The following is a 25,943-nucleotide window of genomic DNA, read 5'->3' on the forward strand; positions in this document are numbered from 1 at the left end:
TTTTTCACTTAAATTACACTACTTTGTGCTCACAATTTACCTCTTTTGGTTTCAGTACTGGTTGTGGCATCATGCGTCCAAACCCCTGTACAATCCAGCCAACCATGCTTGAAAACAGATGAAATATAATGCATGTCATTAGACTTATCTACATATAAAAATAATTCAAATGTATCCAAACAATAAAAAGTCTCAGATATGTGTTCAGAATGGAATACTAGTATAATGATAACTGAATGCTTCCCAATACAAAAAAAAAAGGAAAATCATTTTTCCTTTTTTAATCTAGAAAGATGCAGTTTCTTCTTTATTGATTCCAACACTAATGAATAGAATAAGCAGATACAAACTATTATCTGAAAAGAAGTCAATATTTTATTTTGTGCGCATAATATTTGTGTCACGCCTGCCAGCCGGAGTGCCTGTGATAGCCACCAGAGGGCATTCCTTTCATATTTGTTATCTCATCATGGACTGCATTTCCCATAACCCATTGCCCAGACTCATTATGCCTGATTGCTTTCAGCTGTTTCTCATTACCCTTGTTGACTCTGCCTTTATAAGCCCAGTGTATTCACACATTCATTGCAAAGTCTTGTAAGTGTAACACTGCATTTCTGAGTGCTCATGCGGATGTCCCGGATGTCCCGGATGTCCCGGATGTCCCGGATGTCCCGGATGTCCCGGATGTCCCGGATGTCCCGGATGTCCCGGATGTCCCGGATGTCCCGGATGTCCCGGATGTCCCGGATGTCCCGGATGTCCCGGATGTCCCGGATGTCCCGGATGTCCCGGATGTCCCGGACTGCCCTTTGTTTTGATCTGTTGCCTGTTTTATGGATTATGATTCTGGATTGACCTAATAAATCTGCATTTGGATCCTAAACCAGTGTGTTTCATGGTAGTTACATGAAAATTTTGTGTACAGTTTTAATAAAAATGTTGGTATTCAACTTAACATTTAAAACAAAATTCTTGCCATGGTTAATTAAAGGAAAAAGTAAATGGACGAAGAAGTTCACGGACCCATAACGTAATGAAATTAAAACAAAAACAAAATGTGTGTATACAGTACATTATGTTCAGAATGGAATACAAGCATATTGCTAACCAAATACAACCAAACAAAAGTACATAAAAAGTATACATACTCACAGTTGTAATCCAAATTATTCAACCCCCATTGCAAATCAGGTTTATTGGCAAAATGTACAGAATTTCAGCTGTTTGCAATGAACAAATCAAACAAAAGTAATTGAAATAGTTCAACACAACAAATGTTTCAAGTGTTTTTTCTCAAATTCAACAACAAATGCAACTTTTACTGACTTCTGCAGTCTCAAAATTATTCAACCCCTTGAATAGAATCCCTTACAATCTGCAAAACAGGTCTTGTCTCAAAGGGCTTCATTAGTTGCACCAGGTTGGCTTGAGCTAGTACACAACACATGAAATATCTGAACTGGCTAGGTTTGTTGAGTGTCACGTTTGACTGCATGTTAGAAATTTGGCTAAAGAATGGTCCAAAAAGTTAAGAGAAAGATATCATCGCCCAATCACAAACAAGGAACAGGATATAAAAAGATAGCAAAGGCACTAAATGTTCATAGAGACACCGTTGGAAGCATAGTTTGAAAGTTCAAAGTTAAAGGAACAGTGATTACACTACCAGGACGGGGCAGAAAAAGGAAGCGATCAACGGCTGAAACCAGATTTCTGAGAGGCAGGTTCAGAAAAACCCTCGAGTGACGGCAAAAGACCTGCAGCAAGACTTGGTGGCAACAGGCACTGAGGTTTCAGCAGGACATTAAGACACGTACTAAACGCCTGCCAGAACTCCAAGACGTTCACCTCTACTGACCCAAAAGCAAGAAAAGTCGGCTCCAATTTGCTTAAAATCATATAAATAAGCCACAAAAGTTTAGGGATTCTGTACTGTGGAGCGATGAAACAAAACTGGAACTTTTCAGCCCTATGGATCATCGGTATGTCTGGAGGAAGAAGAATGAAGCATATGCTGAAAAGAAAACTCTGTCTACAGTTCAGCATGGTGCTGGCAGTGATGCTCTGTGGCTGCTTTATATCCTCTGGCACTGGAAACCTGCAGCGTGTGGAAGGCAAGATGGATTCATTGAAGTATCAGGAAATCCTAGGAGAAAACGTCATGCCGTCAGTGAGGAAGCTGAAGCTTGGGAGTCACTGGACCTTCCAACAGGATGATGACCCCAAGCATTGCAGAACGCAAACCTATGAATATTACTGAACTGGAGGCCATTGCTCATGAGAAACGGGCTCAGATTCCTCAGAAACGCTGCCAGAAGCTGGTCTCTGGTTATACATCTCGTTTGCAGAAGGTCATAACTGCAAAATGGTGTTCTACTGAGTACTAAAGATGCTTCCCATGAAGGGGTTGAATAATTCTGAGACTGCAGAAGTCATTAAAAGTTGCATTTTCAGTTGAATTTAGGGGAAACCACTTGAAACATTTGTTCTGTTGAACTATTTCAATTACTTTTGTTTGATTTATTCATTGCAAACAGCTGAAAGTCTGTAAATTTTGCCAATAAACCTGATTTGCAATGGGGGTTGAATAATTTCGATCACAACTGTATATAAAAAATGTGCATTAAATCAGGATGTCGAGGTTTGGTTGTTTTACATAGCCATAGACATTATAAGGAAACAGGACGGACACTTACTTTGTGCCTTTGGGATCCTCAGCTAGTTTAGGTTGCTCAGGAGCTGCGGGTACAGGTGCGGGTGCAGGTGCGGGTGCAGGTGCAGGTGCAGGTGGGGCTGCTGGTGCTGGTGCTGGTGTGGGTGCAGGTGCAGGTGGAGGTGGAGGTGCAGGAGCAGGTGTTGGTTCAGGTGCTGAATATAAAAAAAAAAGTCAAATGCAGAACACTCTGTCTCCAACGAAGCCCAACCGAACATTTTTGATTTCTAAAATTCTACCTGGCTCTTGTTTGCAGGGTGTGACAGGAGCAGAAGCAGCCCTCAGAGCTGATGTTTCCGTACCAGGGGGAGGACGAAGATTCATAGGAGACTGAGGGACTACCTTCTCAAAACCATGCTTAATCCATTCTATTACCCTGAAAGAGAAAGAGACAGACACATTAAAGGAAGAGTTCAGCCATAATGAGAATTCTGATTAGCTTCTGACAGCTCATTAACATATACCTGGGAGAGAAGGGAACGTTAGCAACGTCTGGCTCCTCATCAGACACAACCTCCACCACAGGAATATGAGGCAGCGGCTCAGCATCTGGTGGAGAGAGAATCATGTCACATGTGTCCTTTCCGTTCTCATCAGCCCTTCACAATGCAAATTCTTTCAAAAAGAATAATTGCCAAAGATTATGCAGTTCTAGATCAAGTGGTTATTCAAGAGGCTGCACTTACCACAAATGTCTTTGGCCTCTTGTACCTGCGAAGAGAAGGAAACACAAATAACTCTTACTGTGTGTGGCCTTTGATTTAATATTGGTGTTAAAATTAAGATGCCAGGAGCTCTAGATCGGCTTGCACTTCTGTTTTTCTCTGTCTATATTATGTCAAGCAGCCAATCATTCATTTGTAAAAGTGTTTGCGAGAAGGTTCAGTGTTTCTTCAACTTTGTGGACTTTTGGCTCAGTAAACGTAGAAATTTTATCTCACTTTATTTCACTATGTAACTCATATTTCATCTCACGCTGGAGAAATGTAGATTGTGTGAAAAAAACACTGAAATCGTTTTCACACACTAAATATATTTCACACTTGAATTATATTTTAAGATTGAAATTATGGGTCTGTGAATAGTGTAAAACAATAAAATATACATAAAACACATTAAAAAAAACGAAAAAAAAACCCGGCAATAAATAAATAAACCATTTAGTTTTATAGTTTTAATGTGATCATGTAACAAAGTGTTAGTTTAAAAATAAATTAAGGTCACCATGAAATCAAAATGAACAATTTTTATATTTTTAAGGAATATTGCAGTGTTTATTATAAATGAATTAGCCATGCTCATCATTATTTATTAAAATTCATATGCCCTTAATCTTTAAACAAACTATTCACCAATAGCAAACCACAACCATCCAATCAATTACATATGGACAAAATCAAGTCCCGCCCAACATTTTATCTTGTTCAAAAAGCTGTTTCACTCGGATATACGTCACAAAAGGGAAGAAAAGAATTTAAGGTTGAAGAAACACCCATATGTAACATAATAGTAAGTATGCACATTTTAAGCTGCTAGAGTAGCCATGCAAGCGTTTGAGATGGGTCATACCATAGTGATGTACGAATATAGCAGGATATTTGAAATGCAATGAGGCTCAAATTAAGAGTATTTCTTAAAGACTCAATCTATAACCGCCCAAAGCAATCAGCTTGTGTTTACAACTTTAATTTGTTGCAGCACTATCTGTGATCATAACATAGCTGTGAGGGATCAAGTAGAACTATATATAAAGTCATTAATATTCATCAGTTTGGGCTGATTCTGGATCCACTCTCGTGGTGGAGTTTGTAGACCAAGTCATTCAAATGAATGTCTCAGTACATCACCTCACATTTAAAGGGGACATATGATTGTGCAATGAAATGAAACCGTAAGTAGACTTCTTGCAGTATTCACATTTAACATTCACAGATCCTTTACTGAAACTGAGCTGCAAAAATGGGTAATTCGGATTAAACTTGTTAACGTCAGATTTAAACATCAGCTCCGATTCAGCATCTTGTCCCGCCCTGATGACGTGATGATGAAAAGTCTAGAATATGACCCCTCTAATGCTGATTTGTGGGACAGATGAGGGAACAGCGAGCATGATCCTGACACAGCTTACTCCAAAAGCAATGTACTTACTGGAGGATCCACTTTAACCACTGGAACAACTGCAGGCTAATTGGAAATGAAACAAAACTCTCACAGAAGCTCCAGAGCTAAAGACACCTTTGAGACTGGTGCCCGTGGACCTGAAATGCTCTGGTAGGACTAACTCCATTAACTCTGTTAGTGTCACTATATGTTCAAGTCACATTTTTAAAATCTAAAACAAAAATTTTAAAAATCTAATGTAAATAGGTAAATAAATAAACCAAATAAACAAAAATGTTTCAAAATATCATTCCTCAGTTTTTATCTAATAAAAAATAGAAACTTTCTCAGTAAAAAATGGTAACTTTTTTTTATGGAAGCATGTTTTCATCATGGAATAAATTAAAAAAGATTAAAAAGTCACAATTACCTTTTTTCCAACAAAAACAAAATCTGTGGTAGAAACAAGCTTCCATTAAAAAAAAAAAAAAAAAAAAAAAAAAAAGAAATCTATTTTTATACATTTTGGTAAAGTTTTGTTTTCATAGTTCATAATTGTTATTTAAAATCTCTGTCCCACTTTTTTAAGTGTCTTTAACTTCTATGTACTAACATTTAAATGATCAATTTCATACAATGCACTGATTGTGTACATACTGATTGTTTTTACATTGTACTTACATTTAAAAATATCCCCATTTAATTACATATTATGTAACTACATCTGTAATTACATGTACAAATACCCTTTAAACTTAGCCATCACATTAAAATAAAGTGTAACCGATGATCATTCTTCATACAGTAAATACAAATGTCCATGAACAGCATTAAAAACAAGTCATTAATATGCTCCACACATTCCAAAATGCTTAACTAATAAGCTTATGCATTAAACTGCAGTAAATCCAGTAAACTTGGTAAATAACCAAATAAGTAATCACACTGCATAAAGCCTCACTGTCTTATTGGATTAGTGAAATATGTGTGTCTATACCTCAGTAACCTCCTCTGGCTCTGTTTGACCCTTGTATTTCTCATCCGGCTGTGGAACCACTTTTCCCAGTCCCTGCACAATCCATCCAATCATCCCAGCCCTGATGGAAGAAGAGATACAGTCCATCAGCTGCATGCTCTGGGCACAAGTGAGGACGTGAAAGCATGCAAATAAGCTGATGTACTCTAAGTCAACACTAGATGGCAGCAGGGGACAGTAAAAACAAACAGGCCTGCCCATAGGTGTCCGCGTCCGTGAAGCAGTAGCCTATGCTAATAAAAAAAAGAAGTTCCATTCCAGTTGTGTTCTTCTAGACGAATATATATATATATATATATATATATATATATATATATATATATATATATATATATATATATATATATATATATATATATATATATATACACAATTTTATGTTCTATGGAAGCCAGTCTGCATATTAGAACGCTAAAGTTTATGTCTGTTCAGCATGGATCTTTTGCCTTGAGCTGTTAATATGGAAATACAGCTCAGTGCAATAAAGTCTCTTGCGTGTGTAGCATGCAAAAAAGCTATATCCACTATAAGCCTACTCACTGGTCCGATGTGTTACTGCCATCCGTGGTGATACAGTGATGAAAATATGTGTGAAACTCAACACAACATCCATATAACAGGGATACACACAGATACAGATGTAAAACACACAAGTATTCCCAAGCCACAAGCCATTCATAAACATACAGAATAAAACTGAATCCATATGATTGAAACTATACCTGTTGCTCACTGCATTTCCCTCTTGCTGTTCAATCCGTGGTAAACAAAAAGAAATAACGTTCAACAATAAAACAGACAAACTCATTTTCCCTATACATGTACGTCACCACAACGGATGTTTAAATGTTTGAAAGCAAATACTAATTATATATATTTGGATTCTGTTTCAAAATTGCACAAAAAAAGAAGGAAAAAAAAGTTGAAATCTAATTTAATTGTACTCAAGTATTTGAAAAGGTAAATTATTTTATTGGCTTCAGAAATAGACGGTTTAAATCAAGAAATTGATCAGATTTTACCATTAAAGTACCTTTCATTTTTTGCATCTTGTAAAACTTGAGGACACAACACACTAGATATTGAACTGAAACTTGTCAACAGTTATTAATATATTTATTTATAGACAGAACACTGACTGTGTTCACGCCGGAGTTAAGTTCAAGCACCTTCAGCAATGTCCAGAGATAATATGTATTGTTTTATCTTAAAGCTATAGCGACTGAAGAAGGCGGCTCTTCATAATGACAAATAATCATATTTTTGTCATGGTTTACATCAAAATAGATCTCAATGACTATAAAGGTTCAGCTGGGACTGAAATTTGATTGGCTTCTAACCTCATTAAAATGAGAGCAAACATTAAAATATCAATTAAATATGTACTTTGCACATTGTCAATCTAAACAAAAATGTTAATGTAACCGAGGAAGTGTGTAAGTATTCACTTTCAATGGTACTTAAGTACAGCATAAAAACTCAAAAGCACAATTATACTCAAGTTTAGTAATTCATTATGAACACTCAAGAACTGTAATAGTGCAGGCATTCAGTTTCAATAGTACTTAAGTACAGCATAAAGTCTAAGTACAATAACTCAAGGACTGTAAGATAAAAAGCATATTATCGATTATTATTAATTTGATTATTTAGATAATTTATTTAGCTTTATTATGTGAGTATACTCAACAGGAGTCATGAAAATACCTTAAGTTCAGCGTTGGCCAGTTTAGGGGCGTTCACAGGCTGAGGGAGAGCACTGCTGAACCCATTAGAAAGCCAACTCAAAACCCCATTCTGAGAGCTAGAGAGAGAGAGAGAGAGAGAGAGAGAGAGAGAGAGAGAGAGAGAGAGAGAGAGAGAGAGAGAGAGAGAGAGAGAGAGAGAGAGAGAGAGAGAGGTAATTAGGTCTGGCAGGATTACAGCGTCTAGAGACACTGAATGCACATGTACTCCAAACACACACACACACAAACAAAACATCACCTGCTTTCCTCTGAGACCTCCTCCTTTGACTTGGAAGGGTTGGCTTCTGTAAAATAACATCATGAAAAATGTATGAATGTACTCTTTTTCTGTGATGTGGTGAATGTTGGTCATTGATCAAAACTGCAGTCAAATTGAATAGAGTGCATGTAGTTACTGTACCTTGTTTTACGTCCTCTTTTTTCGGCACATCCTAAAGAATAGTATGGAGAGAGTGAAGACATGCTTAAACTGTGACAGACAACTCAGTGTAGAAACACATTTACACACACACACACACTCACTGCTGATGTGGGCGCATTGGTCTGGTCCTCCTCTCCCAGTTTCCCAGGAGACGCTGGAGGCTGGGGAACAACTTTTATCACCCAGCTAAACATGCTGTCAGAAATACAGATTAACACCGTCAATGTCAAATAAGAATGTTTACTATAATGAAAAAGGATCGTCCAAAAAGATACTTGGGTAGTAACAAACTAAAAGTAACGACACTTCAGTAGTTTCCAGTTCGAACCCAACAATTAGCATTGCAGCTGTTTTTATTGCCAGCGCTCAGGTAATATAATCAAACGCGTTCACATTAAACAGTCACATAAACATGTATCATTAGAAAGTCTGATTTATTGTAATGAATTGGCTCATTCCAAACAGCCGTTTCGGTTATAGGCTATACTGTATATAGTTAGAAAGTTTGATTTATAGCCTATAATGAATTTGTCCGAAAAGGTCCTATATCTCTCTCATGTAGCGTTGGAAAGTCCAGTTAATTCTAGTGAATCTGTTCTTTTGGGAGGTTCGTGTAAATTAGGAGATTAAAATGACTCACCTGACCGATTCATTCTAATAAATCAGTTCGTTCTAAACGGTCCTATCTCTCTCATAAAGCGTTGGAGTTCAGTTAATTGTAGTGAATCAGTTCGTTCGGGCAGTTATGTAAATGAACAGATTAAAATATGATTCACCGATTTGAGTGCCTGCATTTTCAAACTCAGTTATAGGCCTATATTTAAAGGGTTAGTTCACCCAAAAATGAAAATTCTGTCAGTAATTATTCACCCTCATGTTGTTCCAACCCTGTAAGACCTTCGTTCATCTTCGGAACACAAATTAAGATATTTTTGATTAAATCTGAGAGCTGTCTCACTCCTCCATAGGCTTCTAAGACACTATAACTTGCTGGCCCAGAAAATGCATTAAAGACATCGTTAATATAGTCCAAGTGACTACAGTGGCTCAATCTTAAGTTTATAAAGCGACGAGAATACTTTTTGTGCGCAAAAACAAACAAAAATAACAACTTTATTCCACTTTTCATTTCCTTCTCTCTGGGCCTCGAGTGAGTTCACGTAGTGATTAAGCGTGGCGCGTCTGTGTTGCACGTCACCACGTAGGCTCACTATTGGCCGACGCTGGTCATGTGTGTGATACGTGCACAGACGCGCTACTCTTAAACACTACGTGAAAAGACTCGAGGCCCAGAGAGAAGGAAATGAATAGTGGAATAAAGTCGTTATTTTTGTTTGTTTTTGCGCACAAAAAGTATTCTCGTCGCTTTATAAACTTAAGATTGAGCCACTGTAGTCACTTGGACATCGACTATTAACGATGTCTTTAATGCATTTTCTGGGCCAGCAAGTTATAGTGTCTTAGAAGCCTATGGAGGAGTGAGACAGCACTCAGATTTAATAAAAAAATATCTTAATTTGTGTTCCGAAGATGAACGAAGGTCTTACAAGGTTGGAACAACATGAGGGTGAATAATTACTGACAGAATTTTCATTTTTGGGTGAACTAACCCTTTAAGTTATATAAGCTATTTCTGCCTATTTATTATAGATTTACCTGCTCAAGTTTGATACCGTGACTTTAACTGAGATTGTTCATTGATTTAAAACCACCATTGTTTTTGTGTCAGTAAATGATAATTAAGATAATTAATTCATTTTATTAATAATTTCAGCCTTTTAATTAGTTTATTAGTTTAATTAGGCATTAGAGTATCACCACTTAGACATTTGTTTTTATTATAAGCCTGCATGTTGTTATGCATATTTATTCATGCACAGCAGCTGCAGTGACCAATGTGGCAAAATAAGTGTATACACACTTAAAGGGGTGACACATAAATAATACTGAAGTATAATTTACATTTTATAATCATGGTTCTGCCGGACTGGAAAGCTGTCGTTTAGAGATAATTTCAAGTAAATTCAATACTGCACGAAGAAGTGAACCAGCTTTCATTGCATGCTTATGTACTTGAATTTATTTAATAGACTGTCAATCATTTTACAAATTTGAGTTTGCTGATATGCCTTTGAGGTGCAAATTTTGAAGGAAGGGTGTAGAGTTAAAGTTAACACAGCAGCTGAAACTGCTTACAGCTCCTAGTTTGAAACCAATTGACATAAATCTATCTTTTTCTTGCTCTTGGTCACAGGGGTTTTGCTCCAAAGGGATCATGGCTGTTTGTGTGTGGGCTCCTGTCACTGTTAATCACTGATAAATGCATCTGACCCTAATCTCTCCTGGCTCGAACACCTGTGGAAACAGCCCGAGCCAGCTGTACCTGTCTACCCACACTGTTCCACTTTACACCTGAGCAGAGAAAGATGTAGGCCGAGGACGCGGACTTCATTGTTCTGCGGTGGTCTTACAGTTAACTCAATCTGCTCACTCTAAACTCTCCATTTCAGGCCCGACATGTAATCAAACCACTACTACACTCCCAATACTGCAGATTTAAAATCATCATTCACTTAAAACTCCCCAACTTTGTTTGGTCAATTGATCGACATCTGTTTTAATACCAGCCCATATACAGTACACTGGAACCAATAGAAACACTACTTCCCAAATACACTGAGCCAAACAGCGATTATGAGTGAACTGCACAATGCAGAACAGCCTCTGAGCAGATGGGTGAAAACACTGAGCCAGAGAAGCTTCATGGACTGGTGATTTACTGCTAGTTAAACCAGCTGTCAGGAGGTTCATATGGGTTGACATTTGAAGAAATGAGCTGTGACCCACTTCAACTCAAGTCTTCATACATTCTCTAAAAACAGAAAGTTTAATTTCGGTATATACACTGCATGGAAATTCAGCTGCCCCTGATCCTGGTAAATATTATGGTGCCAGAAAATTTTATTCGATCTAATACAAAATTATGGTAACTGTTCCATTTGTTAAAATTTGTTAACATTAGTTAATTACATAGTTAACATGAACTGCAATGGAAAATATGGGAACACTTTATTTTAGTGTCCCTGTTACATGTAGTTACTGTAGTAATAACAGTAAAAGCATAGTTACATGCTACTGACCCTTACAAACCAAACACTAACCCTAACCCTAATTTTATAGTACATACATGTCAATTAATACTCAGTATTTAATTACTCGGTATAATTACTGTAACAAGGGCACCTTAAAATAAAGTGTCTTTTAAATCGTTTCTTAATCTTAGTTCATGTTAATTTCAACATTTACTAATACATTATTGTTGTCTGTTAATATTATTTAATGCACCTGAGCTAACATGAACTATGAACAATGAACTAACTATAACAAAGATGAATAAATACTTTAACAAATTTATAATAAATCCTATACTGCTCATTGTTAGCTAATTTGTTGATGCATTAACTAATGTTAACTAATCGACCTGGTTGTTACAATCCACACAATTTTAAACTAATTACAGAACAAAACAAAAAACAACAACAGTAATACACTAAACCATGCGCATCAAATGGACATTGATATTAATATTTCAGAGTCCTGCTTGTTAATGTTGGCAGACGCAATATTTACCTGTTGTGTTCAGCAGAAGACAATCATCCCAGAGAGAGGCTGAGAGCTCAAGGACGGGCAGGTGGGGAAGTGGAGGGATTATCTGTGAGAAAGCTCAGCTAACGGGATTAGGCTTTCTCTGGGAGGGATGGACAGGGAGGACCTGGACTTGGACCTCATTAGCTTCACAGAATCCTTTGGAGCTCAGCCCGTATAGGACAACAGAGGGGTCCAGGACAAAGAGTGGAGTCAGAATCCATTGCCAAAACTCCTTAAATAGTAGCCAATCTAAAATATATAGAGTAGTTTTTCCTGGGCTGCTTTGGTAGTCTCATTTAAGATTTACACAGTGCATGCACTGCTCAAATCAATTCATTGGTTTGAGTAGGGTAAACTTAAATTAAACAAATTATTTAAATCAAATGAACTTTTATGAGTATTTAGAACTTTCTTTTTCTTTTGAGTTCACAAAACTGACACATTTTAAGTAATCAGAATTGTTTCATTGTTTCACTGAGTTTTATTAACTTGTTTCTTTTAATTAAGACAAACTTAAATTTAACTGAAACTGGGCTGGGATTTCTAATTCCCAGCATGCTTTGCCATGACACTCAAAAGGGAGAGTAAATGCTTCTCGTATGACGTGAGTTGACGCTGTGTTTGCTCATAACAGAGAGGGAAGACACGTGTTTTGTATTGTTAATCAAAATGGTACTTAAGTGCTTATCCTGGATGCAGCAACCTTTTAAAAAAATTAAGATTAGACTCACTTGTGTGATCTCAGTCGGGAAGATTGACTTTTACGTTTGAGCTCATGCACATACGTAATTATGCGACAGGAGGCTGACTTCCTGACTCCAGACTGTCAGGAATGTGCTCAGGACTGTTTGCTGAGGCTGTGAATTACAGGTAATAATGTTCTTGCACAGACCAATCGTTTCGCTTCATAAGACCTCAATGTGTCGCCAGGAGCCACGGGTATCCATTTTGTTTTGCCTATATATGTGGGGTTTTTTTTACTCTCAAAGTGACGGTAGCCATTGACTAGCATTATTCTTTAGTGTTCTACTGAAGAAAAAAGAGTCACCTACATCTTAGATGGCCTAAGGGTGAGTAAATTAACAGCAAATTTAAATTCTTTGGTGAACTATCCCTTTAAACGAAAATGAGAAATGTTGCCTTGGAAACAATTTGAAATAAATATATATATTTTAAATAATTTATTTCAGTTAAAGTTTATTTTACTTCAAGTAATGAAAATGAAATGATTTTTTTATGGTTTTAGATTTAGTTAACGATAATAACCTTGCCTCAATCTCATTTCTCCTTGACTCATTGGATCCCAGTCTCCCCAATGAGATTAATTTCATTGCTAAGGTTATGGTTTAATGTGTTTGCAAGGTAAAAGCTGCAGGTGAGTTTCTGAGCAAGATTCAGTAAGATATTATTGCTCCGGGAAGACATCCTACTGTCATAAGACAAAAAAACTAATGTCCTAATTTAACCGTTTTTTAGGGGTCCCTCAAACCTTCATAAACAAGATCTGATATTACGAGCGATTCTGGCGGTGTTTGTCGCTACCCTTCAGCCACGGTGACTATCTCAGTCTGTTGCCATCGCCTCCCAGTTTGCCATCTGGCACATATTCATCAGTGAGATAAGATGCAGTCTCTCGGCTCATGTTTAAAAATTCTCAAAGCCTGAGATGAGTCACTTTCACCTCTGCTCACAACCCTCTGGAGTCTGCTTAATCCCTCCTCCCCATATGTCACCCACCCTGCCACTTATTACAGATGCCACATCACTTCCCTGAGTGGAGGAAACTTCACACAACGTCTGATTATCTGTCAAGAATTATTTATTTTTTTATTTTGGTAACACATTATCACAACTTTCACTAATGATTCAGTAGGAATCAAAATATAGCTATAGAGTGTATGCGTGTGACGTCACCGTCGGCCACAGTGATTGCGGTTCCCTTTCAGTTCGGACGTACTGACTGATTGGGATCACGCTTAGGGAGCCTGTCATCTTCGAGAATTGATAAAACGAGCCAATGAACACATTGGCATGCGAGCTTTGCATCCACGCTCCGCCCCGCAGCACGGGTAAATACGGAAGTGGATGCACGCACCACTTGTCTTTCGCTTCGGAACCGATCTGTCTTCATGTCGATGTCTCTGAAGAGTGTTGTTATATTACAACGAGCGAGTGCTTCTTCAAGGAAGTCTCTCCCGGTGCTGGTGGTTCTACAGTGCGAATGCAGCGGTGGTCGCAAGCTTTCTGAGCTCTCAACTGCTGTTTTAACAGCATCACATTTCTGTGTTTGTGTTTGTTTGTCTGACGGCCGGTTGAGGGCGAAGGAAGTGAGTGGTTCACTGGTACAGGCTGCACCATCCCTGTCAGTGTTGCCGCGATCATTCCCCTGTGTGCTCCGGCACTGGTGAGAGTTTTTCCATTCCAGAAAGAGCAACACGGGTGTGTTTGCGTCTTTTTCAAGATGTCATTCCACCCGTGCATTTCTGGATGCGATCGATCCCTGTCCCCCTCTGACGGTCACATTAGTTGCATCACGTGTTTGGGTTTACAGCATGCTGAAGCAGCTCATTACCACGCCTCACCCTAGGGTGCCGTGTGGGGTGGGTGATCAGAGGATCATAGTGATGGCTTCCCCGCCCGGTAACCAATCCCTGTGGGCCCCTCACTTCTCTATCACACTGCAGTCGGTGGAGCCCCCTGTTGAGCGCGCTGGTCCCTCTATAATGGACCGACCAGCCGTTTCATTCGGGGCCGCTCCAGAGGACAGGATGCCGATTGCAGCATCGGAGGGGAGCTGGCCTCTGGAAATGATGACTTTGCTGCGTTATCTCCCTCTGGGAGTATAACGTTGCCTGAGCCAGATCCAGAAATGTCAACTATGCTGAAAGGGGCCGCCGAGGCTGTCGGGCTCACGTGGAATCCTCCACCGTGTCCCAAACAGTCTCGGTTGGATGATTGGTTTCTCAGGGCGGGCCGTGCTGGTTCTTTCTTTCCCGAAGTGCATGGAGAGCTTTCCAGGTCGTGAACAGCACCTTTCTCTGCCAGAAACTGCCTGAGTAGCTCCTCCCCCCTCACTACCCTTGACGGAGGAGCGGTGAAGGGTTACGAGGCTATCCCTCCAGTGGAGCGGTCTGTCGCGACACAGGTGCACCTGTGTCCAGCGGCCGCTGCCTCTTGGACGGGGGATCCTCGTCTCTCCTCTAAGGCCTGTGAGTTCTCGTCCGTTCTGACGGGCAGAGCTTACTAAGCCTATGGGCAAGCCGCTTCCTCTTTACATGCCATGGCGTTGCTACAGGTCTATCATGCCAAGGCACTCATGGACATGCACAACGGTAGCCTAGACTGTGTTCGGTTCCTGGCTCCCCAATTTCCCGGGCTGGTCTGTTCGGCAATGCGGTGGAGAACTGCGCCCAACAGTTCTCTGCCGCCCAAGTGCAGACGGAGGCCATCCGGCACATCCTGCCCTGGTGGCCCGCTGCTGTCTCCACCCCGCCGCCGGTGGAAGCTCCTCCGCCTGCTCGTTGCCGACTGCGTCCCCCTGCCGCCGCTTCCGCTCACACTGGGCCTCCGCAGCAGCTTCTATCCAGGCCTCAGTGTGGAGCCAGCCGCAGGCAGGCCGCCCAGCCTGTCTGAGGTGCTGCCAAACCAGGTGGTGAGCGTAAGACTAAACATCCCTGAGACAGGCCACCCAGGGATGGGGGGATGAGCTCTTCAGATGGTTACCGTTCCGCCGCTGGCTCGCCTTCCGAGCCGGGTCCCTGTTCTCAACCTTGCTGCCCCACCCCGGGTACGTCTCTGGTGCTCCTGGTCCCCCCTGGCCCGGTTCATAGAAGCTTAAAATGCTCCCAACCGGTCCAGCTGGCTCCTCTGTACCAGCAGACTCGGCTTACAATTCAGTTCAGCCGGCGTCCGCCCAAGTCAGCGGTATTCGCAGGCGTGCGGACATTGCAGTCCTACTGGCGAAGGATGCGATTGAGCCGGTCCCTCCAGCCGATATGAAGACCGGCTTCTCTAGCCCATTCTTCATTGTACCTAAGAAAAGTGGTGGGTTACGGCCAATCTCGGATCTGCAAGTCTTGAGTCGGGCCCTTTTCCAAGCTTCCGTTCAAGTTGCTAACGCAGAGACGCATTTTCAAATGCTCCGTCCCTGAGATTGGTCTGCAGCGTTCGACCTCAAGGACGCGTACTTCAGATCTCTATCCTTCCGCAACGCAGGCCATACCTGTATCAGTACAAGTCCTACCCTTCGAGTGCTCGATAGCCAGTTGGGTCTTCAGGTCAACTGGGAAAAGAGCAAACTCACCTATGGGCTGAGGATCTCTTTTTCCGGTATGGAGATGGACTTGGTCTAACACGTCTCTCATGGGAACGTATCTGGCCGGTGCTATACAGAAGTGAGAAAGGGTCCCACTGAAACTTTTCAGAGGCTCCTGGGGCATATGGCAGACTCAGCTGCATATAGTTCAGTCCCAGGTGGCCGTGGCAGAGCGGCACGCTCCATGTGACAAACACCCGGCCTGCCGCCAAACTCTCAGCCGTATTCAGACCTTTGTTTCTCCGGGCCAGACGCTCCTAGAACAAGTGTCTGCTAAACACCAGCTGAGGGGCCACGTATAACGGGTATGCAGTAACGGGGGTCTGGGCGAACCTCCAACTGCACTGGCATCCATTGCCTCGAGTTGGTAGCAGTTCACCAAGCTTGATGCCGCAGCTCAGCAAGCCTGCACTGCTCAGTACAAGCGACCGTTGCACTACGCTTCCATCGCATGTCGCAACTGGCCCGCCACTTCTTCCTATGGAGTCAGAAGCTTCTGAGGTCGCTTCCTCCAATTTAAGTTCCGGCCTGCTCAATCATGCTGCCAACAAGGCCTCACGCTTGCAAAACTCAGTGAGTGAGAGAATCGTGCCAAAAACTACAAGAGCAGGTAAAAGAAAGACGCAACTGTACAAATCGGGCTATTTCAGGAACTTTTTTGTCCCATGCACACAACAAATCATTTAGACATTTGCAACAGTTTATTTTTTTACACAAAGTTTGATTTTACACAATTAATCTGTTTTGCAGTTCCTGACTCTGTTGCTTTCGGTTGCAAATTTCTGTTCACAGGCCTGCAATACTTTTGGCCGTATTTATGCGCAAAAACCGTTCCAAAAGTGTAAGCACAGAAAAATGGAAGTCATCAGAATACCGATCATATTTATTTTGCATTAGCATGAAGCTGCAGTTTCACAATACATGAATTACACTTACGAATATCAGTAAAATGCTGCAAATATTTTTTTCGTACACTTGAAAGGTGATTTACACCTTTACAAATCTTCTCTTGCGCATGCAAATTTAATTTACGCTTGCAATCTTATGTACACTTTCACAAATCTTACCCTGCGCATGCAATTCTTTATGACATTACCTTCATAAGAATATTTAAATGAATCATGCAAGGTGATTTACAAGGTTTGCGCTAGTCAATTTACTGGTATTTGCACCATTATTTATATACCGCCCAAAAAGGCATGTCTTAGGGGCTAATTACATGACACCGTTTTCAACTAAAAACGTAAAACTTTGAATGTGTTTTGGCCGTTCGTTTACACGACAACAGCGTTTTGGGGGCCTGAAAATGCAAACTTTTGAAAATGGGTTTCAAAGTGCAAGTTTTTGAAAACGGTCTCCATGTAAACAACAAAAACGTGAATCTCTGAAGACAATGAGTCATGCACATGCGTATTTGTTCAGTCTATAGTGTTTCATCGCCATCTAATGGCCTGGCAGCAGAATACAGCGTTTTTAGTCGTTTTTGCAGATCCGTGTGAATGGGGATCGTTTTGACAATGGTGTCGTCTGTACGCGGAAAACACAAAGGAAACACTTCTCAGTTTTAAGCATATCGTTGTCATGCAAACATACCCTTAAACCAGATGCTAATTTGCGCTGCTCTTGGTAGATTGTGTTGGTCATTATGGAAATGATCCGGCTGCGTCTGTGTTCTTTAATTTGCTTGTTGTTAGAAGATCATGCACAGAACTTTTCACCTGTTTTCGAATTGCGCTCTCATGCTAATTTGCCCTGTTTAGTAAATCTGGCCCTTGATCTTTAAGGCATGACATGGTGTTTTGATGCCATTTGTTGCCATACAGGTGTCTGACAGTACAACAAGTACAGGTGTGTTTGATTGGCAGGGTAAACAGTAGCCGTCTCTGTGGCCTGAGGGATTATGTGTTAGTTTGGCTAGCAGGGCAAACCGCACTGAAATTCAGCGTCAGCAAAACAAAGGATGGATCATCCCCGTGTACTGACAGCTCTGACACAGTGTTCTCAATATTCTCTGCTGTCTCTTGGTCTCTGTGTGTTTCAGATCCCTCTGAGGATTCATAGCACAGCATTTCTTAACTGTAAAACTAACATAACTCATTTAAACTAACAGTTTCAAGCTGTCATCTTAAAACGATAGTTCACCCAGAAATGAAAACTGTGTTATTTACTCACCCTCATGTTTTTCAGAACCTAAATTACTTTTCTCCATTCTATTTTTCTATTCCATTGTATGGAAAAACAGCAGCTTGGACATTTCGCTTTGTGTCCTACTGGAAAAAAGAAAGCCATTTAGGTTTGAAACAACATGATGGTTAGTTAGTAAATGATGAGGTACATTTATTTACAAGAAAAAGACAGAACTAAATGGAAAACTGCCAATAGTTTTGTCAAATTCAGATTGACTCTCTGGCATCTATGTACTCTAAATTAAGTTTTTCCTCATGTGAAACTCTTGGAAGAGTTTCTTCCAGTCCACAACAAATGAACACATGCACAATCTCCTTAAGTGATCAGAGGCTGTAATCCAAACAGATTAGGGGAATAGATATGCCACATATAGTGAGATGGGTCTCATGACCCTTGCAACACTAATAGGACAATAACGAGATTTATCAGCCAGTGAGTAGGGATTTAAAAAAAAAAATTAAATGGAACAGTTTGTTGAAATTTTTGACAAAATATAAAAGTTTGCATATGTTTTTGTTGAGTAGGTTATCATATTTGATACATCAGGCTTTTATGGCACATATAATTATAAATGCATACATTGCTACTCAAAAGTTTAAACACCCATTGTAGAATAAAATAAGAACAAAATAAGAGGGATCATACAAAATGCATGTAATTTTTTATTTAGTACTATCCTGAATAAGATATTTTACATTAAAAATGCTTAAAAATAGTCCACAAAACAAAAAAATTTGCTGAATTTGATTAAATTAGTTTATGAGTTTATGAGTTTACGTAGGCGACCCTTGATTCTTAAACTGTGTGTCGTATTCCTAGATGACCCACAACTGTTTTTTGTTGTTGTTTTGTGATGGTTGTTCTTGAGTCCCTTGTTTGTCCTGAGCAGTTAAACTGTCCAGTGTTCTTTAGAAATATAAATTTTTCAGTTTTCCAGCATCTTTTGCATATTTGAACCCTTTCCAGCAGTGACTGTATGATTTTGAGATCCATCTTTTTAAACTGAGGACAATAGACCAATTTCGAGCCGACGTCACAGTTACGTCACGGCGTTAGATGGTGGCAAAACAAAGGGAAAACTGGAGGCGGCCAATACAGACCAACACAGATTCTGCTACATAATAAGGAGCTTAAATTATTATTTTTGTTATTAAATGTCATGTTGTTGTGTTGTTGGGTGCAAGAATCAGGGTACAGGCTCCAATTTGAAATTTTATCGCATAATGTTTTCTAAATGATTGTGATTATTTGTGAATCATCTATGATTGTATAGCCTACATTGTTTTGATTGTGACTAGACTTTTTGAAGAACCTGGTAAGAAAGGGTAATCAAATACATAGTTAAAAAATGAATATGCTGTATCTGCAATTTCATTAAAATTGCACCGTAATGTCACTCTTTACATTGTCGTCTTCTGTCTGGCCGTGGCGCCAGCTAGGCAGAACTGCGGATCGTAGGCTACCACACAAGTCTTGTACAAGACCATTTAGTACAGTTATAGGCATCTAAAGATTTATATGCCCTCAGTTTCTCTTAACGCTCAGTTTCTCTATCAGGTAGGTTTAGAAGTCAGGCCACTCAACCGGAGGAAGCGTTTAAAATTTACTTAATCGCAGTCCTGGACAGTGAGTGACCTTGCACATTAAGATAAAATCGGATTTTCTCCAGTTATTATTAAAAAACAAGCTCACAAAACTTGCAAACTAACGTTAGTGAAGCGGCCAGGGGGATCATTCTGATCATTCTCCACCTAAGCTCCGCCCACAAAAAAACGTTACCATGTTTACCAACTGAAAAGAGGTCTATTGAGGGACTCTGATTGGCCTACTTTGCTCTGATTGGTCAGATGGCCAGATCTGTTGTGATTGGTGATTGTGAAAAGGTTCAAACATTCACTGATGCTCCAGAACGATGCATTAAGAGCCGGGGGTGAACATTTTTTTTATTTGAAGATCAAGGTAAATTGTTCTTAATTTGTCTTCCGGGACACATGTATCTTCTGTTGCTTCCAAAGGGCAGTACTGAATGAAAAAAAAATGATATAAGAAAAAATGTTGACATCTTCTTCCTGTTCAAAAGGAACTCTATATCTTCCAATAATACGTCTTATTAATAAGATGATATTTAAGTGCTTATTTTCATGATCAAACCTCTGTAGTTTTAATTGTGGGGGCTAAAATATATAATGCAATGCAATATAATGATGATTTAGAGATGTACAAATAAATGTTCCCCAAAAGCCTGATGGATCATATTTGATACTCACATTTTAACATGACTTTTCTGACAAATGTTGTATGGATAGTCAAGTAAAGTTGCTTCTGTTCTGAAATATTACTAATAATATAAAAGTTATTACGTTTACATTATAAAAATCAGATTTCACAGACAAAAAGACATGTGAACCACGACTGGAAGATGGACATTTGTACAATTATTCTAAAAGTATAAAATAACAACATATCGAAGAGTTAACCATTTGAACCATATGAAAACCTTTATTTTGAAGGGCCTTTGAAATTTCTGAAACACAGCTGCCATGATTATTCCCTGTCAGAGGGCCGTGGGTATCATTAATGCCATTTGGAACGCAGTTAGCCTTACATATAGAGTCCATTGCTATAGCCTTTTCTCAAATTATTTTCAATCATTTTTTTTATATCACCTCCTGAAATTAAAAGTAACAAACAAACCAAATCTCCCAATGACTCCAGGTCCTTGAATTTAAGAGGCTCGGATCATGCAATCCTGCTCTAATACATATTCCTCAAGGAAATCAGTGATGAACTCTCTTTGAAGGCCAAAACACACCATTAATGAAACAGAAGGTCTACTTTTTAACAAGCTAGACCACAGCTATGGGAGATACTGAGCAACACTTCCCTTCTTAATCACAGCCAACGTTATTGGGTGATACAGACGAACGTTTAGACAGCCCCAAAACGAAGGCTGTTATTTTGACTTCACAAGTTTAAGTTAATAATCTTTGTGATAACACATAGCAAGGCATTAAATGTAACAACAATTATAAGGTGATACAAAACGGTGCAGCTGAAGTGTAATCATTAGTGTTTCAGGTCTTGACAAAATGAAAATTGAGAGAGCTTTGAGGAAAAAGAATATTTTTTGCACTAAAATCACATCACCATAGATTTAAAGGTGTGAGCTTTCTGACACAGCATCTGTCAAGTAACGTGAAGAAGACACTGCCATTGTGCAGCTGTTTTCTTATTGCCTACAATGTTGTGTGTTTTTTTAATATTTATTAAACATGATGTAAGCCATGATACTTTAAAGTGCCCCTATTACGCTTTTCTGAATATTACCTTTTGTGTTGTGTGTAATATAGCTGTTTGTGAATGTAAAAGGTCAAAGATCAAACGGAGATACTGTAACGTGGTGTGGTTGAGGCAGAGATGAGGCAGGATCCAAATGCAGCACACACTTTATTAACAGACCACAAACTATACAAATTAGACTGGACTCAGGAACAGGATACAAGAACAGGAATGAACATCCACATTAACATCCTACAGCAAACTGTAAGACATACAAGAACTCACAAAGACAAGGCTGAAACACAGGGTTTAAATAATCAGGGACAAACGAGCTAGACAAGATAACAAGGGGGCGTGGTAAATCAGAAACACCTGGGATAACTAATAGACAAGACAGGGAACCATAGAACCTGACAGGACACAAAACCCACATCGTAACAGACGTACTGTCAACTAAAAGAAGTAAACTATTTTTAACTGCCTAAAACGAGTCATCAGTAATTCCAGATTTACTTCCTGCTCAAACATACATAGGATTGTAACAAATTTGCATAATGCCAGCCTAATGGTCTTCATCGGCTGCCCCACGAACAATGTCTACTTTGCCCTGCCCTCAAACACTGTAGTTGGAGCTGAGTCAAGAGTTTGGTCAACATGTTGAGAAGATGCTGTTTTCTGTGCAGCAAAAGCAAACCCATTTAGCTACTCTTCCAAAGGATGCGGACTCTGTAAAACTGTACGGTAAAACCGAAAAACGGTACAACTGACCCCATTGTTACTGTTTGTACTGTATACAAGCGCTGAGGAAGATAAGGAGCTTAAATTCCGAGATAATAATAGGTGTTTAGTTTTTCGACATGTGCTGTAAGAGGTAGACCAATGACAACAGACTGGGCCATCTTACCAATCAGAGTAGAACAATCACAAAAGACTGGGCCATCTGACCAATCAGAGCAGAGTAGAACAATCACAACAGACTGGACCATCTGACCAATCAGAGTCGAGTAGAGTAGACCAATCACAAAAGACTAGGCCATCTGACCAATCAGAGCAGAGTAGACCAATCACAACAGATTTGGCCATCCGACCAATCAGAGTTGAGTAGACCAATCACAACAGGCTGGGCCATCTGACCAATCAGAGCAGAGTTGACCAATCACAACAGACTTGGCCATCCGATCAATCAGAGTTGAGTAGACCAATCACAACAGACTGGGCCATCTGACCAATCACAGCAGAGTTGACCAATCACAACAGACTGGGCCATCTGACCAATCAGAGAACAACCCTCTCCAATATTTTGAATTTGAACTGCAGTACCCATTTCAAACCGCTAACTGTCAATCTTATATACTGCCCCTTTAAAAAACATGAACAACAATATGTAGTTTTGAATCATGACATTTATTACTGTGAGTTTATAAATTTTCTATGCCATAACTTCCCGCAGCCTGTTTTCCTTCAACTCTCCATCATTCACTCTAAATCAGATCATCAGCTGCTGCTTTACTGTCGTATTTCTCATTACATGTAGCTCACATTGTAAATAGCCTTGTGCCACTGCCACCTCAATTTTTTATTTTATTAATCTACTCCCCATCTGCAGTTTCCACCCATATTCTCAATCTCAGGGTGAATTTAGTGTGTTAAGTTGCCATTAGGCTTGTGGTTTGGCTGTAATGAGAGATGGTTAGGTGAAGTTATGCTATATGACCTCTTGTTACAGCAGGTGGAATGTGATTTGTAATGGCTACAAAATGACTATGTTTTATAACGCTTACTTTAATACCTTTAGAGCTCCCTCAAATATTAATACTTTATATATGCTACGTTCTTCCTTTGCAAGGACACTTCAGGCGGTAGGAAGAAAGAAATGTGTGGAGAATAATAATTTGGCAGGAGCACTTACTAGTCTTCAACAGTACTTTTTACGTTATGAGTGGCATGAACCTGCTGGTGTTCCTCACGCTATTCGGTTCGGGATCATTCACTTAACTCCCATAATCAATATTGAATAATTATATTTTTTCTTTAATCATTTACATTTATAAGATGTGATATTTATGGCTTTTACAATATCCCCAAAATACAAAAGCTCTATGACTTTTTCATTTGTGAAACACAAGAGAGGATTGACTTAGCTAATTTTATTGTAAATAAAAAAATAAAAAAAATAAAAAAACGTATCAACAAATTTACCATCAAAACTGACGCTGTCTCTATTGCGTCCGCCATATTTTCTCTCTGACACGACTCCAACTCTGAAACTAAGGGCTTAAAATAACTTCCAAGTTTCTCACTTGTAATTACGACTGTGTGGTGGCATTCATGTGCGTTCAACTCGTAAATCTTTCTGACATGACTTGAATGCACCATTAGAACTAGGAATCTCTCACATCCCCAACATTTTGAGAACCACTGAATTACTCATATGACTTTCATTGTGTTGAATGAGGCTACCCTTACGAAATAGTATACTTCAAGTTCATTTTATGAAGTATACTTAAGTAGTGTTCAAGTATATTTTAAGTATACTTTATGTAGTAAGTATACTAATATCAATGTGTACTTGTAGTAAACTTGTAAGTGTACTATTTCAATACTGATTGGGACTAAATTGGCCCACTTTTAGTATATAAAAGTATACGTTTAAGTGTACTATAAGTGTAAGAGTATTAACTACTTAGTTTACTATTTTAATACAATAATATTTTTTTTAGTTTATGAAAGTACACAATGAAGTGTACTCAGTAAAAATAAGTTCCCTTTCAAGGGAACTCCCGTTGCGTCGAGAAATGACGCTGTGGGAACGCTTTGCGTGATGACGTCTTGAAGCACATGTAAAATCAGTCCAATGGTGTGGCGGAACGTCAGAGGCGGGTGACGTCACGTACCAGGAAACTATAAAAGCCGGCCCAAAACAGAAAACGAAAGCTTTCTGAGTCTTCAGTTGCGCTCTGTATTGAAATCTGTCCTTGTTATTTGGTGTTGTCTGTCTCTATATATATATATATTGATTCAGTTATGGCGAGCAAGCAGCAGTATCGAGTGTGTGTCCATCCCTGCCCGCGTTATTTAACGGGAGGTGACACACACACTCTTTGTGTTGTTTGTTTGGGAGAGGAGCATGCCCAGTCAGCACTCGAGGGTGGTGACTGTGAGCATTGCTGTGCGCTTCCATTGCGTACGCTCCGATCCCGTTTGGCTCGGTTCAATCCCGACCCCGTTCCCCAGGGCTCGGGTCCCGCCGCGGCTGAGGCTCGGCGGCGATCTCAGACCTGGGGTTCGCAAATGGATCTGTCAGTGGATGTTGAGACGGGCTCTGCCTTATCTCAGCATCAATCTGACAGATCCAGTGCCTCTCATCAGGGTGCGGAAGCACGCGCTGCGGTTTCTTCCCCCCTGATAGAGGCACCAATACTGCAATTGTCCAGCTCTGAGGAGTTGGATGTTGTGAGTGTTGAAGCTGAGTCTGAGGATTCGCCACCTCAGTCTCATGCGTTTGAGGAACTGCTCGATGTTATTACTAGAGCAGTTGACAGACTATCTATTGAGTGGCCAGAGGATAGGCAGGACGTTTGCTCGAAAAGTAAGCTCGACGAACGCTTCCTGCCATCTCGTGCTCAGCCTCAGCGAAGAAGCCTTCCGTTTTTCCCCGATCTCCACACCGAGGTGTCGAGATCGTGGGGAAAACCGGTTTCATACAGAGTATATGCACCACAAACATCTCACTATTCATCTATTCAGAAATATAAAGATTATGGTTATGGGGAGATGCCGAAGGTGGAGGAGACGCTTGCGAGCTATCTCTCTCCAGCAACGGCATCTTCCCTGAAAGCTCCTTCACTTCCCTCTAAGCCAGTAAAATATACTTCATCCCTGGTTCATAAATCTTATGCAGCCGCTGGTCAAGCAACAGCGTGTCTGCATACGATGTCCATTATGCAAGCATATCAAGCAGAATTATTGGGGGATTTAGAGGAGGGCGGGGGAATTGGTCCCGATACAGTGGCTGAACTACGCAGAGCCACAGATTTGTCTCTCAGGGCCACCAAGGAGACCGCTAAATCAATCGGGCGGTCTATGGCAGCCCTGGTGGCCACTGAGAGGCATCTGTGGCTCAACCTGAGTGATATAAAAGAGAAAGAAAAACATGTTCTCTTAGATGCTCCGGTTTCCACTGTGGGTTTATTTGGCGATGCAGTAAACAGTGCAGTAGCTAAATCTCAGGAAGCTGCTAAACAGGCAGCTGCATTGCAAAAACTCCTCCCCCGCCGTTCTTTCTATGAGGCTGCTGAGCGGGAGCAGCCTCACTCCTCTAAAAAGAGCGCTGAGCACCGTGCCACTCAAAAACAGAGTGTGTCCTCTCGTGCTCCCCCACAAAAATCTCGGGGACACGGAGGGCGCGCTCAAACCCAGCAGTCTTCGAGGGGTAGAACGGATCTGCGGACCGTTATTACCGCCAAGAAGGCTGCTGGGAAAAAGTCCTGACG

At 40.2% G+C, this 25,943-nt stretch overlaps 1 protein-coding gene across 1 annotated transcript in view; it reads right to left on the bottom strand.

Annotated features, from left to right (window-relative positions):
* cngb1a (cyclic nucleotide gated channel subunit beta 1a) overlaps positions 1-8,324 on the bottom strand; it is a 37,476-nt gene extending 29,152 nt beyond the window's left edge. The window contains exons 1-11 of the mRNA XM_082182674.1: positions 8,117-8,324; positions 8,001-8,031; positions 7,839-7,884; positions 7,560-7,656; positions 6,575-6,600; positions 5,814-5,913; positions 3,403-3,427; positions 3,181-3,265; positions 2,956-3,092; positions 2,700-2,871; positions 41-107 (exon numbers count right to left, since the gene is read on the bottom strand). Coding sequence (XP_082038800.1) covers positions 41-107; positions 2,700-2,871; positions 2,956-3,092; positions 3,181-3,265; positions 3,403-3,427; positions 5,814-5,913; positions 6,575-6,600; positions 7,560-7,656; positions 7,839-7,884; positions 8,001-8,031; positions 8,117-8,215 — 885 coding nt within the window. The 5' untranslated portion in view covers positions 8,216-8,324. The remainder of the gene's footprint in view (positions 1-40; positions 108-2,699; positions 2,872-2,955; positions 3,093-3,180; positions 3,266-3,402; positions 3,428-5,813; positions 5,914-6,574; positions 6,601-7,559; positions 7,657-7,838; positions 7,885-8,000; positions 8,032-8,116) is intronic.
* Positions 8,325-25,943: the final 17,619 nt, after the last annotated feature.

This window comes from Leuciscus leuciscus, assembly GCF_965113295.1.
Source record: "Leuciscus leuciscus genome assembly, chromosome: 10".
Taxonomy (NCBI): domain Eukaryota; kingdom Metazoa; phylum Chordata; class Actinopteri; order Cypriniformes; family Leuciscidae; genus Leuciscus; species Leuciscus leuciscus.